This window comes from Medicago sativa, chromosome 1 (genome assembly GCF_051527215.1).
Source record: "Medicago sativa cultivar Bolivia chromosome 1, Bolivia_mono, whole genome shotgun sequence".
Taxonomy (NCBI): domain Eukaryota; kingdom Viridiplantae; phylum Streptophyta; class Magnoliopsida; order Fabales; family Fabaceae; genus Medicago; species Medicago sativa.
In genome coordinates, this window is record NC_140749.1 from 81603821 (window position 1) to 81620846 (window position 17026).

Sequence of the window (17026 nt, forward strand, 5' to 3'; positions counted from 1 at the left end):
TCTTCTGTATCTTTCAGCTTTCATCATTTGTTTCTTGGTTCATTTAATTGTCATTCCATTTTGAGGTTGTTTGTAGTCTGCTTAGTTCTTTTTTTTCTTAGAGCACAATGCCATTTACAATCGACCATTGACAATCATATGCAGCTCACCAAAAATGTACTATTAAAAAGAAACAAAATAATGAACATGGGAGGCCGAATCAAATCCGTGAAATAAGAGTCACTCAAATCTATTACTACTTACTAGGAGGACAAATGATGTTATAGAAACACTCGTCTAAAATGAAACTGAGATTGAGATGGGATCCTACCAAAGTAAAACCAGGATTTGAATGGCCATAAAATAAAACAGGTTTATATGCACTTGATTTCCCTTTTATGAAAAATGTGGGAGACAACAAAAGCCATGCTCCTTGTCAAAAATCTACAACCATATGTTTTTAAGCAGCCAACAAAACTATCATCTTTCAAAGTGAAAATGGCAAGTTGAGAATCGCATTCAAGCCATAAATTTTGCCATTTCTTTTTGGAAGTTATTGCAATAGTTGTCATTCAACCAAGAACTGAAATTGTAAAGCAACAAGTTGTAAGACCAGGATGCTCTTTACTACTCCAATCAGCGTTGCTTGTAAACCAGTTATACAAAAAGGTGAATTTTAGAAAACCTTATTAAAGGTTCCGTTTGTTATGAATTAAAATGAAAGTGATTTTATGAAAAATCAGAATATATTTTGTTTGTTTATCATAATAAAAATCATTTTTAAAAAAATAATAATTTAGTTTGTTTGGATACAACTATATAAAAGATATTTTTTGTTACAAAATTAGTTCAATTTTTTGACCCATATTTTCCCTCTTCTTTAAAAAAAAATCTATTTTTTGAGAAGCCACTCTTAAAAGCCATTTGAAGCTATTTTTAGATTATACATTTAAATAATTTTTCTTATGATAATGTTATATTGTTGATTTTATTAAAAATAAATAAAAATTTATATTATATTTGCGATATCATTGGTGTCATTGAAAAAGATAAACATGATTTGTTGGGTTTGTTAAAAAAATTTAAAAGTCATACATATCTATACTTATAATTTTAACCAAATTCAACATTTCATATAACTATTCATGATTTACACGCGTTAGCGCAATAAAATGAGCGAAATCTTTCCGCTATTATATGTATAGATTGGAAAATATTGTGTAAACTTTTAAAACGAAAAAAAGTACTAATATGATAGATGTAATAATTTGATAACGTGATAGAAAAAGAGAGAAAAATAAATAACTAGACGTTGAATAAGTGTAGAAAAATAAAGAGTGTCTATGATATTGATTTATTGTTACTATGTTTGTATTTCGACTTTTATCTATGAAATAATAGTTGTAAAATTTATCAATTATTTGATGGAGTAATCGTCATTTTTGTTTTTAAATTTGTAACAAGTAGTTACAATAGTCTGTTAATATATCGAAATTTCAAAATAGTTTTTGATTGTGCACTTCTTTAGTCAAAATAGTCCATAATGTTAAAATAGCCTATTTTGAATAACATATTAGCATTATACAATATAAGGGACAATTTCGAAACAATAATCGATTATTTTTCTACTCGTTACACATTACTACCTCCGTTCCTTTTTAATTGTCACTTTTTCACATCTTACACAAACCAAGACAATCAATAAATGTTACTACTTTTGATACAATTGTTTTTGCTTTTACTATGATGACCTTATTAATTTAATATTTCATTTCATATGTTTCTCTCTCCGCAATAAATATATAATGGTAATATTGGTAAAACAACATTTAATGTTGCATTGAACTTTGAAAGTGACAGTTAAATAGGAACAAAAATTTTCTCTAAAAGTGACAGTTAAAAAGGAACGGAGGGAGTACTAAGGGTGCGTTTGTTTCAGCTTTAAAAAAAATAGATTTTGAGGTAAAAGAATCTAGAGATTTTTTTTGTAGAGATTTTTAAAAAAATCTATTCTATTTGTGTTTGTTTACTATCCTAAAAATCATTTTTTGAAGATTTGAAACCCTTACACTTGAGCTCCTTGTATTTAGAAAAAAATAGATTTTGGAAAAGCTACTTGGAATAGATTTTCATTTTGAGCCTAAAAATGATTTTTTTAACAAAATGGATTTTTTCAAAATCTAAAACAAACACTACAAAAACAAAAAAAGTGATTTTTTAGTTAAAAAAATAGATTTTTTTTCAAAAAAATCCAAAACAAACGGACCCTAAATTTACTATTAACCCCTTGTCTATTGATAAAAGGAAAAAAGAAGTGATGAAGTAGAAAATATAGAAAAGTTTCGCGTCGCTACTTGCAGAATCCAAAACCCTACAACTCACTCTCGCGAACCCTAGCGTCGTCTACTCCATCTTCTTTGCTCTTCAATTCAGGTATTTATCCATCTTCGTTTCTTCCTTGTATTTTCGGTTCATTCTATTCGATTTACCCTATTTTCAATTTGCAGAGGATTTGATTTTTTTATTTTGCTTTAGTTTTTTCTTTTAATTGCAAAGAAGATAAATAAATAAAAACAGTTTTTATTGAATTCAGTGGTAGCAATAATGGAAGAAGAAGATGATTATGAGGAGTATATCCCTGTGGCCAAGCGTCGTGCCATGGAAGCTCAGAAGATTCTACAACGCAAAGGGAAAGCAACCGCTGCAATCGAAGAAGATGATTCCGAGAAACTAAAAGTCGTTGAAACTAAGCCAAGTCTACTTGTTAAGGCATCACAATTGAAGAAAGATCAGCCTGAGATCAGTGTCACAGAACAGATTGTTCAACAAGAGAAGGAGATGATTGAGAATTTGTCGGATAAGAAAACCCTTATGTCGGTTCGTGAATTAGCCAAAGGGATTACTTATACTGAGCCTTTGCCTACTGGGTGGAAGCCTCCTTTGCATATAAGAAGGATGTCGAAGAAGGATTGTGATTTGATTCAGAAACAGTGGCATATAATTGTTAATGGCGAAGAGATTCCGCCCCCGATTAAGAATTTTAAGGATATGAGGTTTCCGGATCCGATTTTGAAGATGTTGAAAACCAAGGGGATTGTGCAGCCAACGCCTATTCAGGTGCAGGGTCTTCCAGTTATTTTATCTGGGAGGGATATGATTGGAATTGCTTTTACGGGTTCTGGTAAAACTTTGGTTTTTGTGCTTCCGATGATTATGATGGCAATGCAGGAGGAGATTATGATGCCGATTGTTCCTGGGGAAGGTCCGTTTGGTCTGATTATTTGTCCGTCAAGGGAATTGGCTAGGCAAACTTATGAAGTCATTGAAGAATTTTTGTTACCTTTGAAGGAAGCTGGATATCCGGAGCTCAGGCCTTTGCTTTGTATCGGTGGAATCGATATGAGATCGCAGCTTGAGATTGTCAAGAAGGGTGTTCATATAGTTGTTGCTACTCCTGGGAGGTTGAAGGATATGTTGGCCAAGAAGAAAATGAATCTTGATAACTGTAGGTATTTAACATTAGATGAGGCTGATCGATTGGTCGATTTGGGATTTGAAGATGATATAAGAGAAGTTTTTGATCACTTCAAAGCTCAAAGGCAAACTCTCCTATTTTCTGCTACTATGCCAACCAAAATTCAGAACTTTGCTAGAAGTGCTTTGGTAAAACCTATTATTGTCAACGTGGGACGTGCAGGGGCGGCAAATCTTGATGTTATTCAGGAGGTAGAGTATGTCAAGCAAGAGGCGAAAATAGTTTACCTCCTTGAGTGCCTTCAGAAAACTCCACCCCCTGTTCTTATATTTTGTGAGAATAAGGCTGATGTTGATGACATTCATGAGTATCTTCTCTTGAAAGGAGTGGAAGCCGTGGCTATTCATGGAGGCAAGGATCAGGAAGAGAGAGAGTATGCCATTTCATCATTTAAGGCTGGAAAGAAAGATGTGTTGGTTGCAACTGATGTTGCATCCAAAGGTTTAGATTTTCCTGATATTCAACATGTCATCAACTATGATATGCCAGCTGAAATTGAAAATTATGTCCATAGGATTGGACGTACCGGAAGATGTGGCAAAACTGGTATAGCAACAACATTTATAAACAAGAACCAAAGTGAGACAACATTGCTTGATTTGAAACACCTTTTGCAAGAAGCTAAACAGAGGATCCCCCCTGTTTTGGCTGAGCTGGTTGATCCAATGGAAGATAATGAAGAAATCACAGGCATAAGTGGTGTCAAGGGCTGTGCATATTGTGGCGGGCTTGGTCATCGTATCCGTGATTGTCCTAAATTAGAACATCAGAAGAGTGTGGCCATTGCAAATAATAGAAAGGATTATTTTGGATCTGGAGGTTACCGAGGGGAAATTTGAAAGCTGTTGGTCCCTTGTTTACTAATTTGTCTTTTAATGCTTCTGGCTTATATCTGCAGATTTTAAAATTGTATGCCGTGAAATCTAATTACATTCCTCCCTAATATTTGCACTAGTGTTTAGGATATGTACCAGATTTTCTTAGAATACTACTGGCCCATGTACTATCTGCAACATTTAAATTTTGTACCATACTGAATACCTGTACTGGTGCTTTTGATAATAATAGAATGTTTGGACTGAACTGCAGATTGATTTTCATCTGGTTGATTCAGCGTAGTCGGGTGATTTGTCTGTACCCGATGCCTTCTGCTCTCGTTTTTTGTCGCGAATGTTAATATTGTTATCAGATATGTTGCCACGTAGCAACGTTACAAATCCAAAAAAATTCTGTAACCTAAGGGTATACCTTCAGGGTATGTTTGGATTGTTGGCGTGCAATGAAATCATGTGGAATGACATTGTTTACGTTGTCTGGTATAACTTTTGGATATACATTTCGTTGACGTGAGTGTTGTTTTAAAGTGTGACGAAAAGATTGTTTTTTATTAGTGCCTTCAAGCATTGCGTCCTTGTACATTTCAGTGTTTGAGGCAAAGGAAGATTTTTGTTGAGTTCATGGTTATTGTTATGATTTAAAGCTTCCAGGTAAATGAACTTGTCTTTTAGATTGTTCTAATCTTGATATTAAGATATTTACCTACATTTTTATCTTTGTTTCCAATCATTTCCACTTTCCAGTCATGGGCCTTCAGCTCTGGCCTAGAAACAAAGTTAATGCTGAGACATAACTCTTCCTCTTTAATATTGTGACTATGCATGGCTTGTATGTTTGAGATTTTGTTTTTTGCTCTTGCATGTTTTTGATATGTATACTATTTTGTAGTATAGTGCTGACTTGGCCGTACATTTAATGCAAAAGAGAATGGAAGATGCTGTATTAATGGATCTGTGCTGGTTTTGCATGGTTGAGCAGTTTAGTTTCCACCATTTTCAAGATAAATGTAATAGAAATTTTGGTAACTTATAAAGCTTTTTTCTGTTTATGCGATTCATTGATTGATTGAGTAGTCTTGATGACTATATGAATTAGTTGATATTTATTTTTCTTTTACAAGTAAAACACTCATGTTGATCGTCAAATATAAAAAACTCGAGCAAAAGGTACTTTAGTTACATTAGACAGTTCATGGTGAACAAGCTATTGGTTTGGAAGTGATGGGTTGGTTTATGTCAGGCATTTGGTAGTTTTCATTTTTCGTTGGTTTTGGTTAGTTCTCCTATTGCAGGATGTGGGAAGGAGGATAGGAGGGGAATGAGAGTGCTGTCGGGATAGAGATTTTGCTTCTGTTTTTTTAATAATTGTTCCAGTGTTGTGGTGCTGTCAAAGTGCAGGTTGTAGGAAAGGTTTGTGGCCGCGTGGTCTCAGTTTTGGCGTGCAGGGGTTTGGCGAGGCTGGGGTCAGTTTGTGAGGTTCCTGTTTAGCTGAGGTGGTTGTGCTGGTTTGTCTGTGGTGGAGTTAGTTTTTCAGTCTGTTATGCATATTGCAGCCTGAATGTTGCTGCACAGCTGGTGTGACGTAGTGGGCAGCTGCTAGAGTTTGTCCCTTAGAAGTTTGATTTTCGGAGGCGTGGTAATTTTTCTGCAAATTCTTTCCCGGCATAAGCTACTCCTTTAGGGTGGTCATTGGTTGCTCTGCAGATTAGGCTTGTGATTCACTCAGCTTGTGTCTTGTAAAGCCTAATGGGGAATGTCATAAATTTTTTAATATTTCTATTATCTTTTACATTTTAGACAATAGTTAGTTTACATTTTGTTGTTTATATATTTAATTTTTTTTAATATTTTCTATTATCTTTTTACTTTTTAGACAGTAGTTATTATGGTTAATAGTTATACATCCATTTTGTGATTTTCATTTCTTTATGTTGTCATAATGATGTTGATGACATTGTTTATGTAGGCAAAATCACGTTATGTACTGTATTTGGAATTGCTTTTTATTTGGTGGTATATTTTCACAGTTTTAAAATGGCTACAAATACTGAAGTAGAACGGTTTGTGACATATACCGAATTTTTTTTTTACACATAAAAAGACTTAAATAGTTACAGAAAGGTAATCAATTTTGCAGACAATGGGATAAAATAGTTGAAATGAGTCAAGCAAAGCACCTATCTTCCTTCCCATTTGATTAGCTCTTCTACGGGATGATAGACCCCATAATTGGTCAAATGAGGCTATTTTGAAAATCAACACAGTTTGGGTCATTTTCTATAAAAGTTCAAGGATTTCAATTTAAAATAATAATATCATCATTTTCATCCTAAAGAAATGAAAGAACTTACTTCAACTTTTTCAATTCCAGAAGTCTTTGAACCTTTTCAATCCTAAAGAAATGAAAGAACTTACGTCAACTTTTTCAATTCCAAAAGTCTTTGAACCTTTTCAATTTTGAAGTCTTTTAGACCAAATGTTAGAGAAATTATTATGTAGTGATCTTTTGTGGATAGGCTTGTCTGTCAAAATTTTCCCTACAAGCTATTTTTAAATATCTTTAACATCATCTTCAGCAAACAATTAATGTCTCGTCTTGATTATATTCCTAGTGATTCAGACATTGCTCTGCAGAGTTGTTCATATTGCAGATTCCAGTGATGCAGGGAATAACCTCAGCTGGTCCATTAGGAAGTAAAAGAGAGGGAGAAATAGTAAATAAAAGAACAAGGAATCAAAAAGATAGGATAGGATAGAATCCAAATGTCCAAACCGCCAGCAAGAAATAAACACTAGGCAATAAGCCTGCAGAGAAACCACACCGGTGAAGAAAGACTAGGACCATGGAGTCTCAAAGCAAAAGGAGGATGCTATTTCAACGAGAGAAGGTAGTTAGAAACTAGGATAATACTATTGTAGGAGCAGAGGGAAAACCATGTACAAAAAGGATCCACCTTTACAAAGAACAGAAGGGCAGAGGGAAAACCATGTACAAAAAGGATCCACCTTTACAAAGAACAGAAGGAATAGAAGAGGAGAGTCAATTGGTCTGAGTAGATGACATATCACTGCATGTTATAGTCCTAAAACCATCTTAGACCAGTTTAATGTGAGTATGCAAACACATACAAAGGGGCCTTGTGTGACCTTTGATAGTTTTTTAACTATTATTTTTAGTGTTTTTATTATTAGGCTTACCATTGCCAGAATCAGAACAAATGTATACTTACCAGACAAACACAACAATTTATTAACACCGCCACAAAAACATTTTCCTGAAATTGGGTGTCTTGACTGAAACCATAAGACAACAGTTTCTAAATGATAGCAGCAACACCATAAAATTTTGACAACTGCAGAAATGTGGAGAACCTTTTAAACTGGAGAAAAACCAAGTTACAAAAAAATAATGTAGTTATTATTTATTAAACCAGCAAGGAAAACATCAACTTCAGGCGTTTTGCTCAGTTTTGTAGTGTGAATAGCCCCAGTTATCGTTCCTAATCTCCTCATCAAATTGCTTCTTCAGCTCAGGATGCTCGGCAAAGTACTCATCTGCTGTCATGGTAGAAATCCTTTTCTGTGAAAACAAACAATGGTATGTAAGAGAATATCCAATATTACATAAAACTGAGAAACCATGTGGTGATTTCTATTACCTTCAGCGACTGTACATTAGCAATTTCCTTTTCCAAACGTTCAGATTCTTTCAGAGATTTCTCCTCTGCTTCCTTAAGCTCAACCAACTTCAGCAAGAAAACACATATATCACTTAATAAAATGTAACTTGATTGATAGAGAAAAGTTGGACTAAATATGTAACAAAAGTTCTTACCAGTGCATCAAATTTAGGCTTATATTGAGGAGTTACTGTGTCAACAAACTTGGGGATCTCAATGCCTACAGAAGAAGCATAACATCAAAAGTTGAATTAATGGTATGTAAAATTTGAATGGCGGAATGGTCAATATCAACTCCTCATCTCTCTCACTATGTATGCTCTACATGACTACATCCATAAATATTTAGGCAATAACTGATACACACGTGATGATTTCGAGCATAAATTTCAATAAAGAAACAATCATATTTTCCTTAAATCAATTCAATGCACGATTAATAAATGCAAGGATGAACACTGGAATATATCAGCGAGCAAACATGATACCATATACAATTTCCAGGTTTATTCCCATGTGAATAGGTCAAATAACAATATATTGAATGAGACAAAGTTATAGGAAACGTTGTCATGGGCATGACCAGTTTCTTTTCTTATGTACTTCCTTTTCAATTTGAGAAATAATTGAATAACAACTGAACAGTTCCACAATCCACAGTTTCATATATTCTAATGTAAATTTTGGCGTTAAATTTTAACATGCATTAGGCTATAGATTACAGTGCAACAACATCAATTACCAGACACAACGAAAGAATGTCTATCAATTTCAGATAGGGGTGTTCGGGGTTGGGTTCTAAATATAAACTGCACTGAACCTAACTGACCTGAAAAAAACAACTATAAAACTGAACTGAACTGATACTTAATAGCTTGAACGGATCCGAACTTGTACTTTGGTCCAGTAAACTATGGTTCATAATTATATAACTGAACTGGCTGGCTAAGCAAAACTGCAACTAATGGGTTTTAAAAATATACATAGCAGCACGCTACAGTTCCTTCCACCCCATCATCACGTTTTGCGAATGAGACAAAAAGATATTGGTTTATTTTTGACAACCAAAAAGATAATCTTGATAGCTGGTAGAGTTGCTTTTGACTTGTGTGTACACACTGTACACTTACACATAATAAAAATAGTTGCTCACTAAACGCACTAATAAAAAGAATTGATCAATTATTCTTACAAAAATAAAAATACTAATAAATGCTTATATTTTTTTCTTCCATTAAATACAGATTAAAAAAATATGTTTTCATAAAATTGAAAGATTAATTTTCAATATATATATATATATATATATATATATATATATATATAAAAAATTACTGTAAATATTTGTATTTTGGATTTATACTATTTCTACTCTTATACCAATAAAAAAAATAATTTTAATAAATAACTTGACAACAAATATTGGAAAGTAAACAATTTTCTATTAGCCAACTGTTTGTAAAACTGCTTTTCGTCATCATCATGTCTACCTATATTAATTTCTCATTTTTATTGTATGAGATGTCAATTGTGCTAAGGGAATTTTTCTAAATCGTCAGCATTGTGTAAAAAGTTTAGTTGAGCTGTAAGCATGACAGAGAGAGAGAGAGAGAGCTGACAACAGTTTGGTTTATATAAGTTCACTGAACTACTTTTGAAGAATGGTACAGTTCACTGATCATATTTTTATCCAGCAGTTCAGTTCGCACAAAATGCAAACAGTTCAGTTTTTTTAAGGATCGGGGCAGTTGGGTTCTCCGGACAGTTCAGTTTTTTTTGGTTATATGAACAACCCTAATTTCCGAGGATGGCTTTTGTGAATTATATAATATTCTTCCCTATGAAAAGAATATGGTACCATTGAATACAAGAATCGGATCCAGTTGAATTTATCAATATCCTTCTACCACTTTACCCCTAAAGAAGAGAAAGTGCATGACAAGAATCAATTCTATCATGTAATTGCCATCAAACAAGTCATGCTCTAACTATCACAAATGAATACCATTGACAAATAAAAAAATACTAATATAAGGGGCATTCAGAATAGAGTTCAAAAACATACTCTCATAATGCTGCTTGTACATATCCACCAAACGAGTGCCAATTCCTTTTCTATAATATTCCCAGTCTATGGGCTCAGGCTCCTGCGATTAATAAGAAATGATATACATAAGAGCTATGAAGCATAAAATGATATACACAGACACCTGACACATCAACACCGGTAATAATTTGATAACTACATAATTGGATGTAATTACATGTATGTTAGCAGTCAGACACACTAACAAGTGTCGGACATCGGACAAGCCTTCAAACAGAAGTGTTGGTATTTCAAAGTATGAAAATATTTTGTATAGCATTTCGAACACAAGATATATTCAAGTAGCCTCTAAGCCTCGTAACTGAATACATAATCTATTTGTATAGGAAAACTCGTATTCAAAACATGATGAAAAGGTGTACAACTAAATGTTACACAACAGAAACATTAATTTTTTTAGCATCAAAAACACGAAAAATAATTTCTTGAACCATTTCCCCAACATCATTACAAAGGTACAAGATGCAGTCACTCATAATGCGCGTCTTGAAATTAGCTTAATGCATTCAAACATCTCAATAAATTGATAAAAAAAAAAAAAAAAACCGAAAATGCACTAAAACATGATTATCATCAACCAATTCAAAATTGATGATGAAGAGAAACGTAATACGACTTAAACTAATTCAAATCTATAATCAGTTTTACAATTTTAACCTAAAAGTCAATCGATCTAGCATCTAAGAACAAAATGAAGGTAAATCTGAATCTTAAATACAATAACGAGAATGAAATTAGAGAGATCTGTGAAGGAATTTATCTACCTGGCTGAACTTTGTTTCGAGTTGAGTGTTAACTTCGTCGAAAGCGCGACGAAGATTGAAAAATTCACGACGAGCTTCATCGGTGACGAGAAGCTTAGCCATCCCGTCCCAATCGATCTTCTTCCCGGCTTTGAATGCAACATCTGTAACTTTTTTCACTGTTCCGCTCATTTTCGCTTTCGCTTTTCTCTTTTCTCAAAACGCGATTATGATTCTTGCTTCTGCTTATGCTCTGAATTTCGCCTTCGCACCTTGACACTATGGTTACCAGAGAAGAGATACCAATGTCACGTGGTAACTGGGCCGGGTTCTTTATGGGCCGGACCATAAGATTTTATTATTGGGCTGAGGCATGGAAAATGGAATTTGAAAATTGTTGTTTCCACCTCAGATTTTGCTTGAAAACGCATGGGAATGACACGTTTAACTCCAATGATAGCTAACTACTGTTCGGTTTCATTCATTTTCTTTGTTCTCAAACCGTAGTTAATTAACATTGAAGTTAAATGTGTAATTTCCATGTGTTTTTAAGCAAAATCTGAAGTGGAAACAACAATGTTCGTGGAATTTTAATTAATTTTCTCCTTTATTTAATGTGTTGAATATATGGATTATGCATTCAAAAAGTTTTAAATATATGCTTTTTTTCCTTCAAAAAAATATATGCTTTTTTATTTATATAATCGAATATTTGATTTTAAAATTGTTTTTTATTTCTGAAATTATATTTTTTTTACTAGGTTCTGAAATTATATTTACAAAGTAAAAACGTGGTGTTTACACCTAAATTAAATAAGGTAATAAAAGGAGTTTACCAACATCAATCAGAGTGAAAATAGCAAGACCGATTCATAGAGGTTTACATCCTACTCTAGATGAAGCTCAAAGACATGTTTTTAATTAATAAGACTAATATTTCTTTAGAAGTCTATTTAGGGGATGAGGTCATACTTTAAGCTATAAAAAAATGATTTGGATCCTCTTTGAATCCAATATCAAAATAAGACAATCATTTGAAATATTCATGTTTCAAAATTATTATCATTTATGTTTCATCATGGATTTACCCTTCCATGTTTGTATTTTGCTGTATCATATTTTCTTTCTCTTCTATTCAAAAACCTTTCATTGCTAGTCATTCTATGGAAAGTCTTAAGATACCCTTCTTTCTCATGGATTTATCCTTAAAATTTCTTATGTTTTTGATATATTTTAACATTGAATGTATCCTATAATTTATTAATTTTCTTGTATATGTTATGCATTTGAAAATTTATGTTTTCTTTAATAAATTATATTTTCAACATGGTCCCTTAATCCTTGACTGCATCCTTTTTTTTTTTTTTTTTAAGTGAGACTTACATTTAGAGATAAGTTTTTTCTTTCCAAAAAACACTATAAATAAAGACATAGATAATACATTTTTCCTTATTTTTTTCAATGACAAATGTCAATATGTTAATTGTTATGCTAGTATTTTGTTCGCTTTGTTAGTATTTAAAATCATGAACATTTAACTTTTTTAACCTCTTACCTCAAACAAATGAGTTATCCATCCTCCAAAAAGTTACGAGTTTGATTAGTGGTTTGGTGGAAAATGTATCATCCGAGTGTAGCACAAATAATTTGTGTGTGTGTTATAATAGATGCATAATTCAGTTCCTACCGTAGAAAAGAAAAATAAATCAGTTCCTACTCATCGAAAAAACAATTGATGTAAAATTCATGGAGTCGAGAGATGAGAGGTAGAATGTTCAATTGAGTACTATTTTTCGTTAAGGTCCTTAACTTAAGGATTTTTTTTTTTTTTTGAAATAACTTACGGAAATTAAAAACTTGGTGAAATTCATGATATTAATTAGTCATGTGTCGGTCCAACAAAAATTAATAAGTCATGTCAATGATGCAAAGTATTCTACAAAGATTTTAGATAAAAAAAAAACGTATTATTGTAGAGTACGTAGCACATTTGAATTGGTCTAACATGTTTAGTTTGAAACCTTCAAAGTTCATTCCGCAAGTGGAGGGTGGGATTCAACCTGAGTTTAAGAAGAAAAAAACTAAATACATAAGAGTACGTTTTAACACACTCTGGTTTTCTTCCTACAGTCTACAGGCCAGTCGGTCAACTATTCTTATGATCTCAACGATCAATAGGGGCTATTTCAGTTTAGGGCAGTGAGAATGTATCTTGCACAATGCCTTGAGTTAGGGACTAGGACATTTCTTCATACTTTCCCTCAGCACGACTTACATTTGGTACTGGCAGTGCTTTCATATTTGATGATTTCCACTCACGATATAATCAAGACTAGACGGTTGAATAATATAGAATGCATGCTCTTGACTCCTTATGTAAGATGTACGTCTAAACTCAAACAACCGTTACTAGTCGTACTTATTTGACGGGATGGATAGTGACACTAACACATAGTGGAGATATAACCAACAATGCTTACACACACACAATATATGCTACTTTAGGGCTGCATCTTTATTTTACTTCTACCGATAGTAATCATTATAGTCCTTTTCGAAAGGTAAAAGCATTAAATGCACTAATCCCTTCTACTAAATTCAAGGGTTTCACACAAAAGCTCCATAATCTTATCTTAAGTTAGAGAGAATTAAAAATCAAACAAGCCTAGTACTCGGTCATGCATGAGGGCTGCTAATTGATAGTTCATCATTCACTGAATCATGTATATACATACATACATTGATTAGTATTACAATCGTGTGGAAATACTAGTATATGAAGAAATTTCTGATTCTATCCATTTGCTATATTCACATTAATTTGTTTAGCTAATGTCACCAATGAACATGTGTTTAGTGACTATATGGTTTAAATTAAGACTCGGTTCATTGATTCACTTAATACAAATTCAAGTCATTTGTGCCCTGACTTTGAATTCCATCACAAAATACCAAGCACAACCTTTATACGAAACTGAGGAGTTATTTACCAAGACACAAAGTCGCTCACAATGTCGAGAAGCGTAGAAGAAAAATTATAGAATTGACGTGAATGACCAAAGCTGGCATTTTGAAAGATAAGATTAAATACATGCTTTATCGTTCATTAAACTATGAACAATATCTTAGTATTTGAGGAAAATTGAAATAGAGGAAGGCGCTAATAGCACACCCTCTAACTAGGGGTGTTCGCGGTTCGGTCTGGATCGGTTTTGAGGTAAAAAAATCAACCGATCCAAAATAAAAATCACGTGCGGTTCGGTTCGGTTTGGATGATTATGTTAAAAAAATCTGAACCGATCCGATCCAAATATATGCGGTTTAATTTGGATCGGTTTTTGGATATCCAAAGTGCAACATGTAATTTTTTTTATTAATATTAATACTCATACATCGTAAAATAATAGGTTTGATACAAAATATGACATAAATTTATTAAAAGAAGTTAACATTACAAAATGAAAAATGATTGATTATATTTGAAATAGAAGAAGTAGTAATAATATAGATTAAATTAATGCAATATATAAGATTAAATACCAATAATAAATATATTAATGCATTATATAATACTAATAAAATAATAAATAAGTATAAAAATTTACTTTTGCGGTTCGGTTTGGTTCGGTTCGGTTTTGAAAAAGCAATCCGAAATCCGATCCGATCATAGCGGTTTTTCCAAAACAACATCCAAACACATCCAAAAATATTCGGTTTTTTGCGGTTTTCGGTTTTTTTGGATCGGTTTGCGGTTTTATTTTGGATCGGTTTGGATTTGAACACCCTTACCTCTAACAAACACTTTTATACACATTCTCTTTGATTGATAAAAAATCATACATGTTCCACATAAAATTATTTGGATCTCATATAAATTTTGTGAGACCCATGTAAATTTAATCAAGCAATGAGAATGTATTCTTTTAAAAGAAAAAAAAGTGTTAAATAATATGTTGCTAGATTAATTATAGTGTACATATACATATGAATGCTTTAGCGAGTAATGTTGACGTTAATTTAAAGTTTAACGAGTAACGTTGACTGCGTTGGTAAGAATTTAACTCGTATCCCATAATGACATGGTTTGAATTCCACAACTAAGGATCTTTTTTTTTTTTTTTGAAGGAATTAACTAAGGATCTTGTTGATGGATAATATATCAGTATTTTAGTAAACATATTATAAGTATCGTAACGTTTTTCAGGTGAATCCATGAGACTCAACGTTCGTAAGCTTTATATATATAACTTGATTAAAGCGAGATAATAATGACTATTTTACATACAACTTTGGAGAAGTTTATTTCATTCACTGTAAAAAAAAAATTTGATTCACATGAAACTTGATTAAAACTAGATATTGTCCCGTAAGTGTAGCTCAGTTGGTAGCTACCAGAGACAATGTTTGCAGGGGCCGGGGTTCGAACCCCGGATTCCCCACTTCTCCACACTTTAAAAGTGTGTGATCTAGCCACTAGGCTATTGAACCAAAAAAAAAAAAACTAGATACTAATAACCATTTTATATCCGTCAGTTTATACAAAAAGAGAGATTCAAACTTAGTACATAGAGGTTAAAATGCTAAACTTTTACTATTGAGCGAACACCTCAAATATGACAACAAAATTAATTACTGATTGAACTAAAAATATATTTAAAACACTTAGCTCGTTAAATCACAAGTAATTATATATAGCAAAATATATGATGAAAACCTGGTTGGGGATTTGGCAATGGGCATAAAATTTCAATGTCACAATTGTTTGATGGATTGTATATTATGAGACATGGGAGTGCCCTCAACAGAGCACATGAATGTCAAAACTCGAAACGAACCAAAAAAAAAAAAACTAGATACTAATAACCATTTTATATCCGTCAGTTTATACAAAAAGAGAGATTCAAACTTAGTACATAGAGGTTAAAATGCTAAACTTTTACTATTGAGCGAACACCTCAAATATGACAACAAAATTAATTACTGATTGAACTAAAAATATATTTAAAACACTTAGCTCGTTAAATCACAAGTAATTATATATAGCAAAATATATGATGAAAACCTGGTTGGGGATTTGGCAATGGGCATAAAATTTCAATGTCACAATTGTTTGATGGATTGTATATTATGAGACATGGGAGTGCCCTCAACAGAGCACATGAATGTCAAAACTCGAAACAATATACTCTACTCTTCCTTTTTAGCGTAAGTTGTAGACAAAGAGATAAAGCATTAAACCCTCTTGGTTTGTGTTTCTTTTCCTAGCTTTTTTCACCTCAAGTGGCATGCATAAATGAGGGTTGCAACTTGCACGTGAGATGACATTATAAGGTGATTTAAACGACGACGTAGCAAGAGTTTGCAACGCGTTTTTTTGGGCAACGACAAGAATTACAAAAGGTTAAAGTTGCAAATAAATAGATTAAAACAAAACGCGTTTTAATTAGTACTTAACCAAATGATGGAAATGTTCCATCTACCTAATCATTTTTCTAAGTCCCCCGAATCTATAGAACTGTTCTCACTTCTCACTCAATATATTTTATTGGTCAGTGTCACTGCATGTAAAATTAGTATAGCTTGGGATAAGCCAACTCATGAATAACACTTAAAATTCCATTTGATGCTCATAATAAAATCAACATATAATAAGTTATCATATCCTCACTATTAATTCATTATAATATGGTGAGCTAATATGATACAATAAGCAGGGCAGAGGCAACTTCCAATTCCAAATCTGCAAGGACCAAATGATAAGTATAGAACCTTTGCTATAAATTACCACTTTCAAATTTTAATATTAATTATATCCTTGATTTGTAATTTTTTTTGGAAAATTTCCCTATAGTTATTGTAATATAATATGAAATATCCAAGGTTAAAAACAATTAAAGAAAATACTGATGAAATTTGATATATATCTTTGTATGTGTGATAATTGTATTGTGCTATTTGAATTGTATGAAATAAAAAATGTCAAACAACACTCTCTTTTCAACACACTCTAATATTCATTTTTCTAATACGTAAATTTCACCAAAAAATGTTAAGAAATGATCTCTCAATTACACATCATACTTATGGAACTCATACCCATTTTTTTCTTCCAATAATAAGAAAATTATACAACTCTTAAACAACTC

General features: G+C 32.5%; 2 protein-coding genes and 1 long non-coding RNA gene across 4 annotated transcripts; 2 read left to right on the top strand and 1 right to left on the bottom strand.

The window, feature by feature from the left end:
* Nucleotides 1-2310: 2310 nt before the first annotated feature.
* Nucleotides 2311-4597, top strand: LOC146958083 (DEAD-box ATP-dependent RNA helicase 35). 2 transcript variants are annotated; one of them, XM_085741214.1, is made up of 2 exons: nucleotides 2311-2412; nucleotides 2557-4597. In XM_085741214.1, the coding sequence occupies exon 2, from the start codon at nucleotides 2584-2586 to the stop codon at nucleotides 4351-4353; it is 1770 nt and encodes a 589-aa protein (XP_085597340.1). In that variant the 5' UTR covers nucleotides 2311-2412; nucleotides 2557-2583; the 3' UTR covers nucleotides 4354-4597. The 2 variants fall into 2 exon arrangements, with proteins under 2 accessions (XP_085597340.1, XP_085597339.1); XM_085741213.1 differs by having other exon boundaries at nucleotides 2573-4597.
* Nucleotides 4598-4869: 272 nt separating this feature from the next.
* Nucleotides 4870-5436, top strand: LOC146958084 (uncharacterized). Its single transcript, XR_015024990.1, has 2 exons — nucleotides 4870-5001; nucleotides 5240-5436. It is a non-coding gene; the product is annotated as an uncharacterized LOC146958084 (long non-coding RNA).
* Nucleotides 5437-7576: 2140 nt separating this feature from the next.
* On the bottom strand, nucleotides 7577-11150 carry ATPQ (ATP synthase D chain). Its single transcript, XM_085741215.1, has 5 exons — nucleotides 10902-11150; nucleotides 10096-10177; nucleotides 8186-8250; nucleotides 8010-8096; nucleotides 7577-7930 (listed from the first exon to the last, which is right to left on the bottom strand). The coding sequence occupies exons 1-5, from the start codon at nucleotides 11070-11072 to the stop codon at nucleotides 7802-7804; spliced, it is 534 nt and encodes a 177-aa protein (XP_085597341.1). The 5' UTR covers nucleotides 11073-11150; the 3' UTR covers nucleotides 7577-7801.
* Between the last annotated feature and the right edge of the window lie 5876 nt (nucleotides 11151-17026).

What these genes read in the sequence shown, in the direction of transcription:
- LOC146958083 (XM_085741214.1), top strand. Translation starts at nt 2,584, where the DNA reads ATGGAAGAAGAAGATGATTATGAGGAGTATATCCCTGTGGCCAAGCGT.
- ATPQ (XM_085741215.1), bottom strand. Translation starts at nt 11,072, where the DNA reads ATGAGCGGAACAGTGAAAAAAGTTACAGATGTTGCATTCAAAGCCGGG. An exon ending in AGCCTAAATTTGATGCACTG is followed by an intron (nt 8,097 to 8,185) that starts GTAAGAACTTTT and finishes TTCTTGCTGAAG; the next exon opens with TTGGTTGAGCTTAAGGAAGC. An exon ending in CTAATGTACAGTCGCTGAAG is followed by an intron (nt 7,931 to 8,009) that starts GTAATAGAAATC and finishes TTGTTTTCACAG; the next exon opens with AAAAGGATTTCTACCATGAC.